The sequence below is a fragment of the Oncorhynchus mykiss genome, chromosome 3 (genome assembly GCF_057628025.1).
Source record: "Oncorhynchus mykiss isolate SJ-2025 chromosome 3, ASM5762802v1, whole genome shotgun sequence".
Taxonomy (NCBI): domain Eukaryota; kingdom Metazoa; phylum Chordata; class Actinopteri; order Salmoniformes; family Salmonidae; genus Oncorhynchus; species Oncorhynchus mykiss.
The window spans coordinates 71,736,184-71,757,758 of NC_143024.1; the positions used below are offsets into that span (position 1 = coordinate 71,736,184).

The 21,575-nt window shown below is 41.6% G+C and overlaps 1 protein-coding gene across 2 annotated transcripts in view; it reads left to right on the forward strand.

The window, feature by feature from the left end:
- The window catches only part of erbb4b (erb-b2 receptor tyrosine kinase 4b), a 464,723-nt gene that overhangs the window by 314,192 nt on the left and 128,956 nt on the right, over positions 1-21,575 (forward strand). For both annotated transcript variants that reach the window (XM_090230064.1, XM_036974796.2), the window contains exons 4-5: positions 13,353-13,484; positions 19,201-19,266. In XM_090230064.1, coding sequence (XP_090086190.1) covers positions 13,353-13,484; positions 19,201-19,266 — 198 coding nt within the window. The remainder of the gene's footprint in view (positions 1-13,352; positions 13,485-19,200; positions 19,267-21,575) is intronic.

The window sequence follows — 21,575 nt, forward strand, 5'->3', positions numbered from 1 at the left end:
GAGTGATCATGGACCTCTTGGCTGCATCTCTGATCAAGTCTCCTTGTATGAGCTGAAAGTTTAGAGGGACGGCCAGGTCTTGGTAGATTTGCAGTGGTCTGATACTCCTTCCATTTCAATATTATCGCTTGCACAGTGCTCCTTGGGATGTTTAAAGCTTGGGAAATCTTTTTGTATCCAAATCTGGCTTTAAACTTCTTCACAACAGTATCTCGGACCTGCCTGGTGTGTTCCTTATTCTTCATGATGCTCTCTGCACTTTTAACGGACCTCTGAGACTATCACAGTGCAGGTGCATTTATACGGAGACTTGATTACACACAGGTGGATTGTATTTATCATCATTAGTCATTTAGGTCAACATTGGATCATTCAGAGATCCTCACTGAACGTCTGGAGAGAGTTTGCTGCACTGAAAGTAAAGGGGCTGAATAATTTTGCACGCCCAATTTTTCAGTTTTTGATTTGTTAAAAAAGTTTGAAATATCCAATAAATGTCGTTCCACTTCATGATTGTGTCCCACTTGTTGTTGATTCTTCACAAAAAAATACAGTTTTATATCTTTATGTTTGAAGCCTGAAATGTAGCAAAAGGTCGCAAAGTTCAAGGGGGCCGAATACTTTCACAAGGCACTGTATTTCACCAGGTAGGCTAGTTGAGAACAGTTTTCATTTACAACTGTGACCTGGCCAAGATAAAGCAAAGCAGTTCAACACATACAACAACACAGAGTTAAACATGGAATAAACAAACATAAAGTCAATAATACAGTAGAAAAAGTACATATACAGTGTGTGCAAATGAGGTAGGATAATGGAGGTAAGGCAATAAATAGGCCATGGTGGCAAAGTAATTACAATATAGCAATTAAACACTGGAATGGTAGATGTGCAGAAGATGAATGTGCAAGTAGAGATACTGGGGTGCAAAGGAGCAAGATAAATAAATACAGTATGGGGATGAGGTAGTTGGATGGGCTATTTACAGATGGGCTATGTACAGGTGTAGTACTTGGATGGCTGACAAAGCACTGGTAAAGAATCTAGCCAAACATTTTAATTCACCGACAATAAAGATAAAACAGCAGGCAAAAAACCTAGGTGTTGTTTTAGATTCTGAATAAAATTTTGTGTCACACATAAGGAATATGACTAAAATAGCTTTTTACCACCTGAGGAACATTGCCAAGATGCGGCCGTTTCTCTCTCAGGCTGATACAGAGAGACTCATCCATGCTTTGATTACAAACAGGCTTGACTACTGTAATGCTCTTCTGTCTGGTCTACCCAAGAAAGCCATTGGTCAACTGCAAAACATACAGAATGTTGCAGCACAGACACTGACTAAGACCAGACAGAGAGCACACATTACACCGGGTTTAAGGTCTCTGCACCAGCTTCCTGTGAGTTTTTTTAAATAATGTTGAGATTATTCTATTGGTTTTTAAATCAATCCATGATCGTGCACCCCCTCAGGTCCTCTGGCACTGGCCTTTTAACTATCCCAAAGTTTAGGACCAAGAGGCATGGTGGCAGCCTTTAGTTATTATGCCCCCCAGCCTCTGGAACAGCCTGCCAGAGAACCTGAGGGCCAAAACTGACATATTTAAAAGATATCTTAAAACACATATTTTTAGCTTTGCTTTTCCTAAGGTTGCTTTCTAGTTATTCAGTTTGTGTTCTACTTTTGTTTTTAAATCTTATGTTTGTGGTGTAGTTTTATTTCAGCTTTTCATAGTTTTTTTAATTGTTTTTTTCCTGTACTGTACATTGCGTTGCGTTCCATGTCTGAAGTGTGCTGTAGAAAGCTTGATTTGATTTGATTAGGGCTGTCAGTCAGATGCAGGGTCACGGTCAGGTCTGATTGGAAAAGCAGCAGCATCTCTAAACAGAAAGAAAGTGGCTGTGTGTGACCTGTTGTTGGCACGTACACATTCATGAGCTAAATATACAGAGCACGGCCATATACAGAGCACGGCCACACACAAACACACACATAGACTGCCGCCATCCAGCTCTGTGGCTTTGTTTCCCCAGTCAGGTCTGTGTTGAGGATGAGCCAGGGTCATTTGTATGCAGGTGCACCGTGCTCTCACTTAGCTAGGGTTTATTTCTCTGTGTCCGTTTGAAAGAGAGAGATCGCCTCATTCCAACGCTACAGGGAGCTGATCAGACATCAACATTGATAAGCAAAGTGGCCCTCAGCAATCCCCCATACATGCTCTCTTTGTTTCTCCCTCCCATTCTGTTTTCTGTCCCTCTACTCTTTCGCCCTCTCTCTCTTTACTCTCTTTCGCTTCCCTTTTTCTCTCTTCTATCTTTAATTCCTCCCTTGTTTTTTACACTTGCAGCTATGATCGTCTTGTATGAATATGTAATGTTATCCTCCAATATGAATAGTTATGTACAAGCCCATGTACTGCTCACATTCACCTGGGAGCAGAGTGTGTGCTTGGTTACACTACCTTTCCAACTTCCTCAAGCTATATAATGTTAATCAATATATTCAATATTTTCTTTTTATCCACTTCTACCACCTCTTACACATTGTGTGGTTCCATTTCTCTGACTCACGGCTTCCTCCTCTATCTTAACCATAAGGTAAGGATGATCAGGGCTTTGTCATGGCTAAAGTAGGGAAATGTGCAGTACATAACCCCCTTTCCCTTCCTCCTCCCTTTGGGCTTTTTCCTCCCTCCCTTGCTCTCTCCTTTTAACTTAAACAATTGCTCCCTTCTTAGAATAATTCCATAATCCTTTCATCTCTGCCATTTTTCATAAAGATTTCTGGAAACAATAGCGTGAGGGATGGGCGAAATTTAATCAGCAAGCTTTAAACGCAATTACTACCAGCCATGGAGGAGTGGAGAGGTGGTGTCGGGCGTGATGGCGGGCGGTGGCAGGAGAGAGAAGGATTGTGGCTGAATAACGCCCCAATGCGTGTGTGTGTGTGTGTACAGTATGTGTGTGCCTTTGTTACACATAACAATATTGCTGGTTGGCTGCTGCAGATGCCAAGGACAGTCAGGTCATGAGGAAAAGACACACAAACACACAAACACACAAACAAACATTTTTTAAACCAAACCAGGCCAAGTTTTACCACCCTTGGCTTTACCACCCCTATACTACAGATGTAGGATCTTAATTTGATAACTTTTGTTTCTGATAGTTTTTCTGCAAACTTGTAGTGTTTTTGAGTTAAAAAAGGCTTCTAAAGTTTGCAATTTCCATTTTGAAATTGCATCAACCTCAACATAAATGTCCATTTAATTATAATCCACATAATAATTCACATTTCCTGTTGCTGCAGGATTATTTTCCTGGTATAGAAAACTGTCTCAAATTAAGATCCGACATCTGTACCTCTTTACCACCACTTTACCACCATTTTTCCTTCACTACCAATTTCAAGACAACATCTTTCATGCTAAGAATATTGTGGTCTCTTTTGAAAGATGTGTAATTACTCTAAATCTGTTGGATATATAGATTTATTGATGTAATGGATTAAACATATATATTAAAAGAAGAGCATTTAGGTATGGATAGTTGGACTTCTTTTGTCTTTTTCCCCCATTTTATATTGACATTTTCCTTCAACGGATGCCAGCACAAATGGCCCATGCACTCCGCTCTGATGTGAAGACAAGCATACTTTTTGCTTCCTTTCTCATTTTTCATCCTTTTTCCTTTTACAGTTGTTTTTTTTATCCACATCAACCTTGAAGGTGGATCTAAAGGAGATGTATTTCTATGTGGCTGCAGTCTTTTATTTATTGCCAATGTAATTTGTTTTCAAGTGCTGTTATGGGGTCGAGCTCTTGTTTTCCACTCTTGTCCTCCTCTCCAGGACAAAAATGACTCATTGTGAACCAGGGAACCGACCTTGAGCCGTTTAGATGGAAAGAAAGAAGACAAAATAGATGCCTTATCTGTTAGCATTTAGGAGAGTCTGTGTCTCAAAGGGCACCTTATTCCCTAGATAGTGCACTTCTTTAGACCAGAGCCCTATCAGGATGGGCCCTGGTCCAAAATAGTGCACTATCTAGGGAATAAGGTGCTCTTTGAGACACAGAGTTCTTTTTAAGTCTCTAGATTCTAGTCCACCATCCCTCCCCATAATAAAATTAAATATAATTGTATTATGATGATCACATGATTATCACGTGACATTCTTCCTGTCGTGGTCGTTCAGGCGTGAATGTCACCGGAGTCGTTGGGTTAAAAGTCGTGTTTCCACGTCCTTTCCCATCCACTCACAACAACCCCAATGTGCATTAACGCATCACTGCACATGCAGAAAAACACCTCTCTCTCTCCTCTCCTCTCATCCCTCTCTCAACATCCTCCCTCTCTCAACCCCTCCTGCCCCTCTCTTCAGCGAACCTCTCATAAAGTCTTTTATGTAGTAGAGTTAATGCAGTTGTTCTTTTCAGGTCACTAGTTAATTACATAAAAGCGCAATTTCGTGTGAATGGCTCCCTGGATGTATTTCACTGTGTCCCAGTGTTAACCACATTAAAATAGCATTAAAATAGCACCCCCATTCCTATAGGAGATTTACGTGAGGTCCTCTTCCCCCTGACCTTGTATTAAGCTGTGGTATAAATGGGGTGATATGAGGCTAAATGAACTACCTAGTTGCCAAGAGCTCTGTCTCATCTGTCTATTTCCTTAGGTGATTGGAGTGTTTATTAGCCAGATATAAAACATTCTGTTACTCACCTATAAATCATTTTGTCTGGATACATAGATAATTAACATTTGTATTTTATTTTTTATTATGAATCTTTTTTTTAATAACACATACAACATGTCACACCAAGCAAACAACAACAAACAAAACCCCACATGTCAGTCATCATTGTTCTCTCTCCTCCTATTTTGACTCAGTGACCTTTCTATACTCTCCTTCTCTTTGCATGTCACAATTTCATCGTAACAAAAAATATAAATACAAACATTGCATATATGGGAGGGCTAGAAATGTCTCATTATGTACATTATTTGTATAGATGTACATATTATTGATTGGTATATTGATTTTGTATCAATCATTTTGTATCGATACCCATGATTAGTATTAATTACACATCATAAATAACATTTTCTCCCGTTTTCGTTCACTCTAGACAACTTTAAACGGCCCATTTTTTCCTTCATGTTCCTTCATATTCATATTTTTCAAATGTGACAGTGTTCATTGACAGCTTGAGCCATTCTGCAAATGAGGCCGACTGCTCCTCTTTCCAATGCCTTAAAATGAGAGTTAACTTGTCTCATCGCGCACCAGAGACTCCTGTGGCGGGCCGGGCGCAGTGCGCGCTAACCAAGGTGGCCATGTGCACGGTGTTTCCTCCGACACATTGGTGCGGCTGGCTTCCGGGTTGGATGTGCGCATTGTTAAGAAGCAGTGCGGCTTGGTTGGGTTGTGTTTCGGAGGACGCATGACTTTCAACCTTCGTCTCTCCCGAGCCCGTACGGGAGTTGTAGCGATGAGACAAGATAGTAGCTACTAAACAATTGGATACCACGAAATTGGGGAGAAAAAGGGGTAAAATTCAACACCAAGAAAATAAAGAAGAAAAAAAGACAGTTAACAATGAGCGTTAGTGACCTGAGCATAGAAGCATTTGGTGTATTTTCTGGGAGGTTAATTCCCAGCAAGATAACAGCTGTATTTGTATGTAGTGCATTTTCTATTGCTCCTTGAAATAGAGGGAATATTATTTTCCAACTTGACCAACATATGAACAAGCTCAGCATCATCTGATTTATATCTCCAACATTTGCTATCGGATGGCACTTTTGCTTTGTACATTTTAGAGGGAGTCAAGTAAGTTCTATTCATAATATTAAACTCAACCATTTGTGTTTTAGATGCTCTGCACGTTTTAAAGCAATTTTTCCATTCAATTTCTGGTATATTCATCTTCAAATCTTTTCCTCATTTCTCTCTTAAGGGAAGGTCTAGTCCCCTTCTTTTTTCGTTTAAGAATTTATACACCCTAGATGCCAGGTGGCTTTTGTAATGGACATCCTTTATGAAAGTTTCCAATTTGTTCAAATCATGTTTAAATGTAATTCATCTATCTGCCGACTTGACTGCCTGTGCAATTGGAATGATTCTAAAATGGTTGGTAAAGCCGATCTCATCCTTTAGTTCATTCAGACCCATAATTGTACAATCTTTATACAAATCAGACATGGTCCAAACTCCCATCTGTAGCCAGTCTCTCCACAATACAGGTCTGTGATTAATTCACATGTGTGTGGGTTACTCCAGATATTTGTTTGAAAGGAGGTGCATAAGGAGACAACAAATTTAAGAACATTCCAAGAAGCAGATATAGCTGGATAATCTTTCAGATATTCAGGTAGTATTCAATCTAAGTGGCATGGGCTGGGACATTTCCTCTTCAATTGCTAACCAAGAGGGGGGGGGTTCTTTTGGTGGATAGACGCAGCATATAGTTTGTCTTGTTACATATGAAGTGTGTTTTAATATCCGGAAGTGTCATGCCTCCTTTATATTTTGGCATCATTAGTTTCTCTAAGGCGAAGCGGGGTTGCTTTGCATTTGGGGTTGCTTTGAATAGATATATCATTGTGTCTTGATACATACATGTGTTTTAGGATGTGTAATTCATATGGATATTTGTATACGTTTGCTAACAGCTGGTTCATGTACTGTAGTGCTTATCCTTAAGAGCATAAACATTGTTTTCCTTTGAAAACTTTCTCAGCTGTGTGCCAGAGAGACTCCCCCTGGTCTGACCTGTAGGTGGGATGAGTGCAGGGTCAACTGTGCTCTGTGCTCATAGATCCAGTAAAGCAGTACAGGCTGGACTCACTGCAGCTGCCAGACACAGCCACAGTACTTAGATTAAACACCTACTATCATCACTTGGAATATAGAATTAGAATGTGGTCACATAGTTGTTGTGGTTGTATTAGAATGAGGTCACATCTAGTGGTCACATCAGTGGTTGTATTAGTGTTCTTGGCACAGGTCTGTGGTTCCTCAAGGGAAAACGCTCTGTGGTTTTGTTTATCTCATTGTTTGTTGAAGTTTACTCAGCTCAGATTTGTCACAGAGATGTGGTATCCTTGGTAACGAAACAGGGCCCAGAAGGCCAGGCTGGGATGAGAAGGACTGTTTTCTCTCTCTCTCTCTCTCTCTCTCTCTCTCTCTATGTGTGTGTGTGTGTGTGTGTGTACGTGAGGATGATAGATGAGAGGGGAATTACCCATTTGTACAGAAGAAACAGGACTGCTCCCCCCCCTCCCTCTCTCACTGTATCTCTGTCTCTGTCTCTCTCTCACTGTATCTCTGTCTCTGTCTCTCTCTCACTGTATCTCTGTCTCTGTCTCTCTCTCACTGTATCTCTGTCTCTCTCTCTCTCTCTCTCACTCTGTCTCTGTCTCTCTCTCACTGTATCTCTGTCTCTGTCTCTCTCTCACTGTATCTCTGTCTCTGTCCCTCTCTCACTGTATCTCTGTCTCTCTCCCCCTCTCTCTCTCTCCCTCTGTCCCTCTCTGTCTCTCTTTCTCTCTCACTCACTCTCTCTATTTCTCTCACTTTCTCTCTCTCTCTTACTCTCCCTCTGTGGGCACAGGAACACTCAAAGAGCAAACCGTGCCTGCTGGTGTAGGCAACCCTGACTGTGTCTCACATGGCAACGTATTCCCCATATATGACACAACGTTTGACCAGAGCCTATGACATGAGGCCGATGTCTTACTCCTTATTCATCATTTAGAGAAAGAAGCGCAATATATCGTGATGTGGCTTCTACTCGCTCTGGATAACAGTGTATATAAAACATAGAGAGAGGTCTTCAAAACTTGTGACCCACCCATTACGCCATTACACTATTATATATAGGATCAATGTGTTTATCTGTCTGAAATGGTTTCCTGTATAGAGCACTACCTCTGACCATAGATTGTGTGTGTGTGTGTGTGTGTGTGTGTGTGTGTGTGTGTGTGTGTGTGTGTGTGTGTGTGTGTGTGTGTGTGTGTGTGTGTGTGTGTGTGTGTGTGTGTGTGTGTGTGAACAGTAGGGTTGAGAACAGCATGTTTCTTTAATTGTGTTCAGTCTTGTATAGACTAATTAATATTTTTCAAGGTGCACCCTTCTGGGCCTCAGTGCTAGTATACTGCTGATTGGTAATTGACGCGCTAGGCGAGCTCAGGAAGATTCAATTTACTAAACTATGTCCATCTAAACTAGGTGTGTGTGTCTGTGATATAAACAGTTTACCCCAGACTGCTCTCCCTATTACAGAAACGTCAGGTTCATAGAATCCATGTGTGTGTGTCTCTGTGTTTATGAAAAAATTCCAAAACTGCAATTTCACACTATAAATACAGTGAAGGTTTTTTCATTATTATTGAGAATATGAAGCCATTTATCATGTTAAGACTTTCACAGCATAAGGTTAGTTGGAATGTGTGGTGTATAAACACACACACACACACACACACACATAAACACACTAGAAAGAATGACCTCAGATCCCCATATAAAACACGTGAATATTCTCCATCTTCTCATTTTATTAGATAACACAATAACAACAAGACAATGATTTGCATCCTTTATCAAGAGGCCATTAAAGCCTTTTCCAACCATGCAAGCTGAATGAGCCAAGCTTGATATCTGCCTCCCAGAATTAATCACATTTCTCCCCACTCCGCAATTAAAAAACAGAAGGAGCGTTTACCCTTGGAAGAATTGGCTGCATACATTTGTTCTGCTTTCCTCCGATGGTTTGTTTGGGATGGCGGGATGGAAAGAGGAGGGCAGGGAGAGGTGGGAGAGAGGCGGAAGAGATGTTTTGACATACAGTAGACGTGTGTGTGTGTGTGGCTCATGGGACCAGGGATAGCTGGGAACCCAGGCTCAGTGAATAGGCTAATTAAGAGACCGCTTTCAACCCACTAAACAATCAACAGAGGCATACACTACCTGCTGCCAGCCACACACACACACACACACACACACACACACACACACACACACACACACACACACACACACACACACACACACACATACACACACACACATACACACACACACACACACGCACACACGCACACACACGCACACACACACACACACACGCGCGCATACACACACAAACACACACACACACACGCACACACACACACACGCACACACACACACACACATCAACTTCCAGCAACACCCGCTCTGCAAGTAGCAGACAGCTACTCAAGCACACAGCATATAGTGAAGGAGGGTTAGTGCTGTTTGTTTTATCTTACAGTACATTTGTTAGTATGTCTTGTCTTTCTAGTGTGTATGTGCATGTGCGTGTGTGTGTGTGTGTGTGTGTGTGTGTGTGTGTGTGTGTGTGTGTGTGGACATGTTTAACTATTCTTGTGGGGACCAAAAGTTAAGAATAGTAAACAAACAAACATTTGACCAACTTGCAATATTTTGTTAGTCTCCACGAGGTCAAAAGCTATTTCTAGGGGGTTTAGGGTTAAGATTAGAATTAGGGTTTGGGTTAGAATCACGTTAAGGGTTAGGGTTAGGAGCTAGGGTCAGTTTTAGGGTTAAGAGCTAGGGTTAGGTTTAGGGTTAGGATTGAGGTTAGGGTAAGAGTACGGGTTAGGGTTAGGTTTTTGAATGGGACTGAACCCTAACTGAACCCTAACCCTAACCCTAACCTTAACGCCAACAAGGTTAACTGTACAAGACTGTGTGTGTGAATGTGTGTGTGCATGTTTGGTTTATTAATTCCCTCCATGAAGGATTACTTGGTCAACTCTGTGGTTTCTGTACCTCTTCCCTTGGGTGTTAACTGTATGCTTGTTAATATTATAGTTGAGTGCCTGTTTGGAGGATAAATGGTGAATAACGACACACTGTCATGAATCCCAATCTGCCTCCCAAATGGAGCCCTATTCCCTATCAAGTGCATTCCTTTTGACAACATCCCTATGGTCAAAAGAAGTGGACTATATCCAGCAGGGTGACATTTGGGCCTAAGACTTACTCTGCATCCCCCAGACCTCTTTAGTCAATGAACACAATCATAAATCAATGCTCATACGCTAGCTGCTATTACAGGCTGTTCAAAGAAGCAATTTCTCATCAAGGGTTATTGTGTGTGCTGCCGTGTTGAAGCTATAATCCATTTCTACCTGCATCTATTATCACACTGCTCTTTGTGTCCAAAGCAAGTTGTGTGTGTGTCCAAAGCAAGTGTGTGTGTGTGTGTGTGTGTGTGTGTGTGTGTGTGTGTGTGTGTGTGTGTGTGTGTGTGTGTGTGTGTATACCTCTTAAGTTACTACTAAATCATCAAGTCTAAACTTGTTTCTGTTGGTTGTAATTTGGGGACAATTCTGTCACATCTGTTTCTGCAATGCCCTCTACTGCTCATCCTGTGTCTCCTTTACCTGCCGCCACTCCACCAGTGCTCTCTCCCTCTCTCTCTATGTGTGTGTGTGATTGTGTGAGTGGAGACAGGTGTACTGGAGTCAGAGCAGATCTCCACCAGCTGCAACCTGTTCCATAATCAAGACCTCTACAAATACTCAGCTCTGCCACTTCCACACTGCCAGATTGTAATCTCTGCTCAGTCAGTCTACGCTTCTAGCCGTTTGTTACGGTTAGATCCTGTTGTGCCTGTTTTCTTGCCTAAAGCTGTTTTCCTCTCCGCTACAGTTCCGCCCGCTCTGACTCTGGTCCCTGTGTCCAGTCCCACGTCTCGTCATCCTGCTACTCTGTGCTGGATTCCCCTCTGGACCTGCTTACCCTGTCCCAACCCCTCTCGCTCCATCCTCAGCCTCCACACCTGGTTTCCTGAAACCCATCTGAGCTTCCCCTGGCCAGTACTCCATCTTCTCCCTGTGTTTCAATAAATACCTTGGTTACTTCATCCCAGTCTCCTCGTCTGAGTCTGCGCTTGGGTTCCCCAGTTCCACTCCGCGTAACAAATTCAGCTGTGGAAATGTACTTTATTTTAATCGTTTTTTTTAATGGTCTCACAATAATCCGTTTTTTGAGGGTGTTAATGTTGTGACAACAATTTGATACTGGTGGTGTTCTAACCAAGCTTTTACCTCACTGGTTCTTTTTGTTTTGAGCCACTTGCTCCTATCTGTCGTACTTCACTCACATGTGTACCGCATGTTTAAAAATGAGTGAGTCAGTGAGAACAGTTGGCGCACACAGAGAGGGTCAACAACGAGCTAACGCGCATACGCACGCACACACCACATCACCTCTCCTCTGGTCCATAAAAACCCATTCGGGGTCAGGGAAGTCATGCTGAGGTTTTGTGTTTGGTGGTCTTTGTTTGTCCTCCTTGCCTGGAGCAGCAGCGGCAGCTCCCTGCTCCCTCTGTGCTGTGAGTGCCACACATGCCCTAGCGGAATCGTACACACACACCAACATTGGCACACAGAAACCCTAGCGCAACGTCCCTCCTCCCATCCCTCCCATAGCGTGGCTGAGAATTAATTTCCGTGTTGAGCGACAGGTTCCTTCCCTCCCGTAGAGAGAAGCAGAAAACATATTAACACCACGTCCAATCATCTGTGGAGTACGCTTTAATCAGGCTGCTACCGGACGGCTAGGTCACACACACACACTGTTACAGCGCATCCGCCAGCCAGCCAACCCCGTAATGGTTATGAATATGTCTAATCTGTTTCAGCCGTACGCCGCTAATCTGCTTGTGGAAAATATAGAGAGCCACACGCACACATTTGTTGAGAGAGAGAAAGACAGCTCTGTAAATAATGTAAATCTTCTAACACATTTTTTTCTGTGTTTTATTCGGCAGGAGTCTGGATTATGTCTGACAAGGACTCTCATTGAGAATAGTCTGGATTAGGTCTGACAAGGACTCTCTCTGAGGGTAGTCTGGATTAGGTCTGACAAGGACTCTCATTGAGGATAGTCTGGATTATGTCTGACAAGGACTCTCACTGAGAATAGTCTGGATTATGTCTGACAAGGACTCTCATTGAGGATAGTCTGGATTATTTCTGACAAGGACTCTCTCTGAGAATAGTCTGGATTAGGTCTGACAAGGACTCTCATTGAGAATAGTCTGGATTAGGTCTGACAAGGACTCTCATTGAGGATAGTCTGGATTAGGTCTGACAAGGACTCTCACTGAGGATAGTCTGGATTATGTCTGACAAGGACTCTCATTGAGGATAGTCTGGATTAGGTCTGACAAGGACTCTCATTGAGGATAGTCTGGATGAGGTCTGGAAAGGACTCTCTCTGAGGATAGGTGTCATTACAGACCCTGGTTTGATTCCAGGCTGTATCAATACCGGTCATTATTGGGAGTCCCATAGGGCGGTGCACAATTGGCCCAGCGTCGTCCGTGTTAGGGTTTGGCCGGGGTAGGCCGTCATTGTAAATAAGAATTTGTTCTTAACTGACTTGCCTAGTTAAATAATGGTAAAAAATATATATAAAATTATCTCTGAGAATTCCCGAGATGAGAATAGTGCACTGAGGGATGGAGGTTAGTGAGGGTGAAGAGAGGGGGTTGGTCGGATCTCCCCCAGCCCCAGTAAACTCTCTGATCCGAGGTTGACAATATAATCCATATTAGAAGACTGGGATTGCATCACAAATTGAACCCTATTCCCTATGTAGTGCCCAGGGCCCTGGTCAAAAGTAGTGCACTATATAGGGAATAGGGTGCCATTTTGGATATCTCATCCTCTCCTCCCTCCCATGATGAAATATGAAATTACAAACGTGTTAGTGTTGTCTTTGGGTTTAAATATAGGCTGGATGGATTTGGTATCGTGGGGGGGATAACGTCATTATTTCCTGTGTTTGTGTGTGTGTGTGTGAGCATATGTGCGTGCGTGCATATATGTGTTTGTGCATGTTTGCGTGTGTCTGCTGGTATGAGTCTCCAAACTATGGAGGAGGAGAGAGGAAAAACAACAACGAAACTAGATGACGGTTAATAACACCAATAAGACAAGGTCTGTCTGGCCGAAAGCCACATCTATCATGTCTGTCTGGCTGATAGAGTGGTGTTGTAGTCAGGGCTGAGGACTCCTTTAGCTGTTCCTCTAGGCAAGATTCTGTACTTTCTTTGTGTCTAAACAGCTTTGTGATTTCACACTTTATTTATATTTATAGATGACAAACCAGTTTGTTATTACGGCACATGAACGCTAACATGTTCAAAATGGCATTACTGCAACAACAACAAAAATACACCCAGCTTTCTGAAACAGGTCGCATATGTGTGTGTGTGTGTGTGTGTGTGTGTGTGTGTCAGTACTTTGTCCCGATGTGTTTCTCTGTGTTTTCTCCTATCCTACAGAGATCCTACAGGGTGGTGTCTATGTCGACCAGAATAAGTTCCTGTGCCACGCAGACACCATCCACTGGCAAGACATCGTCAAGAACGCCCGCGTCAGCCCTCTGGTTGTGCCAACCAATAGCAGTGTTACATGTGAGTAGCTCACCAATGGAAAACGTAGACTCATTTTCTTAACACTTTTATATGTAGCCTGGATGTCTTTTACAAGAATAAGAAGAGCCAGACTATGACCACCAATATCATAGTAACTCACCAACAAAAGAGGAAATGTCTATCAATCCAGCCACGTTCTCATACACAAATAAATTATTTCACCAATTTACCTTTATAGCTTTCACGACAATGGAGAGAGACAAACTATGCTATAAACACATGGTGACAGACGCATATAGGACAAGGCTGCCATGAACAGAATTAAGATCATAATATCTCAACATGTCACATCTAAGGGCCTACAAAATATACCTTGCTCAACTGTGACCCTAATGAAATGACATCACAGATGTACCATATTAACCGAGAAGTGGCTACACAAGAAGTGTCAACAGCCAGAAAAGCAATCACTTATTATACGTCCCAAATGGAAACTTTTTCCTATACACTGTAGTGCCCTACTATTGACCAGAGCTCTATGGGAAGTAGTACACTATAAAGGTGATAGGGTGCCATTCGGGATACACTTAGTAACCTGAATCCGTAAAACAACAGTTCCAAGAAATGCATAATCTCTCAGTAATGCCTTTCTGTAATCATAGAGAAGACAAGTGAACAGAATTATTATTATTTATTTTTTTAATGGCACAAACATACCATCGGCCTAATCTGACGAAGGGAGTCGGGGTGGGGAGTAGCAGTGGGGGGGTTTATGTCGCCTTATGTTATTGCTCTTCTGACCTGATTTTCTCTCATTGTCCCACGAGTCTGTTTGTAACCCTTGCTCTATAGTTTCTTCATGTTTTATGGAGTGGTTGGGTCATTGGTTGGTGATATATCTGTTGCTTTTGGTTTATTCTTTATTTATTGTATGTTTTTATTTGTTATTAATGACTAGCTGTCCTAGAACAACCTCTGGATCTGCCAACCTTCAAACACCAGCTCACAGCATTGATGATATGTCAGCATCACCCATTTATATTGCATTCTCTTCATTGGTCTCACTCAATACTTTTGATAATCTGATTTACGCACGCACGCACGTACACACACACACACACACACACACACACATACAAACAGTGCAGACACTACACATCCTTACTAAAGATCAAAGGGGGTCTGGAAACTTGTAATCCATCTTTAGACTATAATCTCCTCTATTCTTGGGGCAACTCCAGGTTTTTTTTCTGTTTTTATTGGCTCTTGAAAACAACAAAGGAATTTGAAATCGACTCCCTATCAATCCATGTATAAGCCTCTCTAGCTCTCATAGCCAAACACATAACACAGAAAGTTGTAAAGTCATTTCGTTTCGACATTTTAACCTTCAGTAGTGAAACATTATGATGCGGAGAGAAAGAGTGTGATAGTTGTACTGAAGGTCAAGGGGAATTAGAATGTAGATAGTAAGACCTTGAACACTAAAGCCTGGTTATGACATCATATACAACTCTGTGTGGGCTCAGGTATACATATATGTTACAGATAGACATGTCTTTATCTCCAGCTCCCCAGCTTACCCCATTACCATGTCTCCTCTCCTGATCAGCTTCTACTGACTGGTGTTTTTATGCTAACCTGGAACGACAGCAAAGAGGGAGGGAAAGAGTGAGAGAGAGGGAGGTGTAGCAGAAGAGGCTTTCATGGTTGAGTTTGTTGCCCAGAGAGGAGAAACCTGATCAAAAGACAGTGAAGTGGTTCATATTACTGATAGATATGACTTATTTTACAATATTACTGACTTATTTTACAATATTACTGACTTATTTTACAATATTACTGATAGATATGACTTATTTTACAATATTACTGACATATTTTACAATATTACTGATAGATATGACTTATTTTACAATATTACTGACTTATTTTACAATATTACTGACTTATTTTACAATATTACTGATAGATATGACTTATTTTACAATATTACTGACTTATTTTACAATATTACTGATGGATATGACTTATTTTACAATATTACTGACTTATTTTACAATATTACTGACTTATTTTACAATATTACTGATAGATAAGACTTATTTTACAAACTTACTGACTTATTTGACAATATTACTGACTTATTTTACAATATTACTGATAGATATGACTTATTTTACAATATTACTGACTTATTTTACAATATTACTGATTTATTTGACAATATTACTGATAGATATGACTTATTTTACAATATTACTGACTTATTTTACAATATTACTGATAGATATGACTTATTTGACAATATTACTGACTTATTTTACAATATTACTGACTTATTTTACAATATTACTGATATATATGACTTATTTTACAAACTTACTGACTTATTTTACAATATTGCTGATATATATGACTTATTTTACAATATTACTGACTTATTTTACAATATTACTGACTTATTTTACAATATTACTGATAGATATTACTTATTTTACAAACTTACTGACTTATTTTACAATATTACTGATAGATATGACTTATTTTACAATATTACTGATAGATATGACTTATTTTACAATATTACTGACTTATTTTACAATATTACTGACTTATATTACAATATTACTGATAGATATGACTTATTTTACAATATTACTGATAGATATGACATATTTTACAATATTACTGACTTATTTTACAATATTACTGATAGATATGACTTATTTTACAATATTACTGATAGATATGACTTATTTACAATATTACTGATAGATATAAAAAAAAAAAAATGTATATAGCCCTTTGTACATCAGCTGATATCTCAAAGTGCTGTACAGAAACCCAGCTTAAAACCCCAAACAGCAAGCAATGCAGGTGTAGAAGCACGGTGGCTAGGAAAAACTCCCTAGAAAGGCCAAAACCTAGGAAGAAACCTAGAGAGGAACCAGGCTATGTGTGGTGGCCAGTCCTCTTCTGGCTGTGCCGGGTGGAGATTATAACAGAACATGGCCAAGATGTTCAAATGGTCATAAATGACCAGCTTGGTCAAATAATAATAATCACAGACAGAACAGTTGAAACTGGAGCAGCAGCACGGCCAGGTGGACTGGAGACAGCAAGGAGTCATCATGTCAGGTAGTCCTGAGGCATGGTCCTAGGGCTCAGGTCCTCCGAGAGAGAGAAAGAGAGAAAGAGAGAATTAGAGAGAGCATACTTAAATTCACACAGGACACAGGATAGGACAGGAGAAGTACTCCAGATATAACAAACTGACCCTAGCCCCCGACACATAAACTACTGCAGCATAAATACTGGAGGCTGAGACAGGAGGGGTCAGGAGACACTGTGGCCCCATCCGATGACACCCCCGGACAGGGCCAAACAGGAAGGATATAACCCCACCCACTTTGCCAAAGCACAGCCCCCACACCACTAGAGGGATATCTTCAACCACCAACTTACCATCCTGAGACAAGGCCGAGTATAGCCCACAAAGATCTCCGCCACAGCACAACCCAAGGGGGGGCACCAACCCAGACAGGAAGATCACATCAGTGACTCAACCCACTCAAGTGACGCACCCCTCCTAGGGACGGTATGAAAGAGCCCTAGTAAGCCAGTGACCCTGTAATAGGGTTAGAGGCAAAGAATCCCAGTGGAAAGAAGGGAACCGGCCAGGCAGAGACAGCATAGCCGGTTCGTTGCTCCAGAGCCTTTCTGTTCACCTTCACACTGGGCCAGACTACACTCAATCATATGACCCACTGAAGAGATGAGTCTTCAGTAAAGACTTAAATGTTGAGACTGAGTTTGTGTCTCTCACATGGGTAGGCAGACCATTCCATAAAAATGGAGCTCTATAGGAAAAAGCCCTGCCTCCAGCTGTTTGCTTAGAAATTCTAGGGACAATTAGGAGGCCTGCGTCTTGTGACCGTAGCGTATGTGTAGGTATGTACGGCAGGACCAAATCAGAGAGATAGGTAGGAGCAAGCCCATGTAATGCTTTATAGATTAGCAGTAAAACCTTGAAATCAGCCCTTGCCTTGACAGGAAGCCAGTGTAGGGAGGCTAGCACTGGAGTAATATGATACATTTTTTTGGTTCTAGTCAGGATTCTAGCAGCCGTATTTAGCACTAACTGAAGTTTATTTAGTGCTTTATCCGGGTAGCCGGAAAGTAGAGCATTGCAGTAGTCTAACCTAGAAGTAACAAAGCATGGATTAATTTTTCTGCATAATTTTTGGACAGAAAGTTTCAGATTTTTGCAATGTTACATAGATGGAAAAAAGCTGTCCTTGAAACAGTCTTGATATGTTCTTCAAAAGAGAGATCAGGGTCCAGAGTAACGCCGAGGTCCTTCACAGTTTTATTTGAGACGACTGTACAACCATTAAGATTGATTGTCAGATTCAACAGAAGATCTCTTTGTTTCTTGGGACCTAGAACAAGCATCTCTGTTTTGTCCGAGTTTAAAAGTAGATATGACTTATTTACAATATTACTGACTTATTTACAATATTACTGATAGATATGACTTAATTTACAATATTACTGATAGATATGACTTATTTACAATATTCCTGATAGATATTACGTATTTACAATATTACTGACTTATTTACAATATTACTGATAGATATGACTTATTTTACAATATTACTGATAGATATGACTTATTTACAATATTCCTGATAGATATGACTTATTTTACAATATTACTGATAGATATGTCTTATTTACAATATTACTGACTTATTTTACAATATTACTGATAGATATGACTTATTTACAATATTACTGACTTATTTACAATATTACTGATAGATATTACTTATTTACAATATTACTGATAGATATGACTTATTTACAATATTACTGATAGATATGACTTATTTACAATATTACTGATAGATATGACTTATTTTACAATATTACTGATAGATATGGCTTATTTTACAATATTACTGATAGATATGACTTATTTACAATATTACTGATAGATATGACTTATTTACAATATTACTGATAGATATGACTTATTTTACAATATTACTGACTTATTGTACAGCATGTGTTACAATTCATATTTAGTGAGTGAGAGTGCGAGTGAGTGATTGAGTGAGGGAGGGAGATATGGAGAGAAGGGTAGCAAAGGGCAGTTGATGGAGTCCAAGCGAGTACCAGCCCACTGGGCACACACTGGTTGAATCAATGTTGTTTCCTCGTCATTTCAATGAGATTATGTTGAACCAATGATGAATAGACGTTGAATTGACGTCTGTGCCCAGTGGGAGGGATGGATGGATGAAAAGAGGGAGGGATGAAGAGAGGGAGAGAGGAAGGGAGCTAGAGATGTCAGAGAGAGCGTCAGTCTTAAATATAATTGCTCTTAACTGAAGTGGAACAGAGACAGAGGACGCCATTCAGCACTCATCCAGCCTCACTCTGCAATTACCAAGCAGTCAATTAAGCCCTCCAAAACACAGCTAGCACTAATATAGCAGCAGAGTTTCTAGCTAGTAGCTGTTGTCGCTGACTCTCTCCCCTACAGCAGTCATTAATAAGACAACTCTAGTACAGTGCATTAAGGACACAAAACAGTAGAGTTGAACAGTGTCACTGTTGAAATCATCATAGCCTTAAGCATGCCAGTGCTTAAAAGAGGAGCTAGTAAGATGGGTGGTTTGATCATAATATCTCTGCTATGGAAAGTATTTGACTGGATAATTTACCCCCATGTCGTCCACAGGTCAGAAGTGTCACGTCTCCTGTAATGGTCGCTGCTGGGGCCCAAAGGAGGACCAGTGTCAGACCTGTGAGTACCTACCTCCCTGCAGTCTCTCTCTCTCTCTCTTTTTCTCTCTCACTCTCTCATTCGTTCGCTTTCTTTCTCCCCTGCCTCTCACCCACGACACGCAGACAGGCAGCACAGGAGTGCACTTTAACACTGCCAGCATAATTGGCTATGGCCCTGTAGCCCTCCCACAGACTCTTCTATTCTCTCTCTCTCTCGCTCTCTTTTTTTCCCTCTCTCTCGCTCTCTCTCACTCTCCTCTCCTCTCCCTCTCTCTCTATCTTCTTTTCCCCATCGTCTCCTCCTCCGGCTCATGCCCCATCTCGCCCTCCTCCACAATGCCAGATTTTAAATTCTTGCCTCCTCAGGCTTAAACAACTGTGATTTCCCCTGCTACCCACTCCAATGACTGCCCTGCGTTAAGTCAAACTGTTAAACAACACACCGTCTGTTGCCTCACCTGTGAACCAGTCTGAAGATAGCTGTGGTGTGTGAGAAGTAACCTGGGTTGGCACATAGGACTGACCATCACAAACGCTCACGCACACGCACGCATGTGCGCACATGCACACACACACACACACACACACACACACACACACACACACACACACACACACACACACACACACACACTACCACTCAGCGGCACTCAGCCCAGAGGGGTGTCTCTCTCTGTCTGCGGGAGGGCGGTACCACATGGGGCTAATAACAGCACAGCGTTTAGCTTCTTAGATGTACTGCTAGTATTCTTAGATATACAGTACTGCTAGTATATTATGTCTGATATATTACTACGCCTTAGTCTCCTGCTGTGACGGGATGTGTGTTATGTACCCTCTCCATACCTTCGTGGACAAGCACATGTTTAAGAAGATAGGGCTTGACACACACACAGTCCCTTTCTAACAGGAGAAGGTGTGCTGTAACAGTCCTGTAGTAAACACCATTAGGGTTGAGTTGAGGAAGAAGTCAAACTGCCTATAAGTTCCCTCTTCTGTCTCTAATTAATCACTCTCATGTCCTGTCTGAGTACTTCTGCCTCAGCCTGTCTGTCTGTCTGTCTGTCTGTCTATCCCAGGCCCCCATGTGCTTCTGTCACTGTACTGTACATGTCTTTAATTTCTCTCCATCTGTGTTATTCTCTCTTTTTACCCAGATTGTTCCATGTATTTCCCATATTCTCTTTACTGTATTTCTTCTCTCATTTTACGCTCTCTTTCATCACACTCATTATCTCTCTCTCTCTCTCTCTCTCTCTCTCTCTCTCTCTCTCTCTCTCTCTCTCTCGCTGTCTCCCTCTCTCTCTCTCCCTCTCTCTCTCTCCCTCCATCTCTCTCTCTCTCTCTCTCTCTCTCTCTCTCTCTCTCCCTCTCTCTCTCTCTCTCTCTGTCTAATATTGTCACTTGTGTTCCCTGGCGTGCTGTCTGTGTGCTCTGCAGCTTGATCTCATTAAGATAATCAGTATGAACTCCTTCACCCAGTGACTAGTTAACAGCACGTCATCTCTCCTCACAAGATAACACTGCGTGTTTGCTCTCTTTTTGCCCTGAATCCCTCCATCATATTTTCGCATAATATGTATGTGGGGGACTACATCCCTCTATCTCCATCCCTCCATCCCTCCCTTCTATCCATCTTCTTCCATCTTTCCATCTACCCATGCATGCCTCTTCCTCCATCTCTCCATCCCTCTTCATCTCACTCCATCCCCCTCCTTCTCACTCCATCCCTCTTCTCTCCCTCTATCCTTCTCCTTCTTTCCCGTTGATAGGGCTGGAGCATACTATGGCGCTGTGTGAGAAACTGCTAGACAAAGGACTCTCAGTATAACACTCTCACGTCAAGTACTGAATACAGAACTCCCTCATCAATATCAACCGCTGGCTGGCTGTATTATCTCCTGACATGCAGGTGCCTAAACAGGCTCCCTGGTCTACAGAACAGCCAGACACACACGCACACACACGCACACTCTCTCCCCCGATTCCACCGAGCCTACGACTGAGCCCCTCCAGAAACATGGGCCTCTGCTGCTCTATAAAAACAGACAGCTAGGCAGCGTTGATATAAGATTCAGCGCTGTGACGGATGCCCCTGTCAGCAGCCTGTTCAAATTGAAGATATTCAGCATACTTTATGAGATTGATGACTTTTTATTTGTGGTGGCTGCCTGGTGTTTTTAAGTGGATAGTATTTTTAAGGCAAATAGATCAATGGCTGTGTGACGTGTGAGCGTGCTTTCGTTCGTCAATGTGCATGTGTGGCGCCTCCTGATGAGGTCATTTGTTAAACAAAATGTATTTTTGTTAAGTAGGCCATTTCATTGC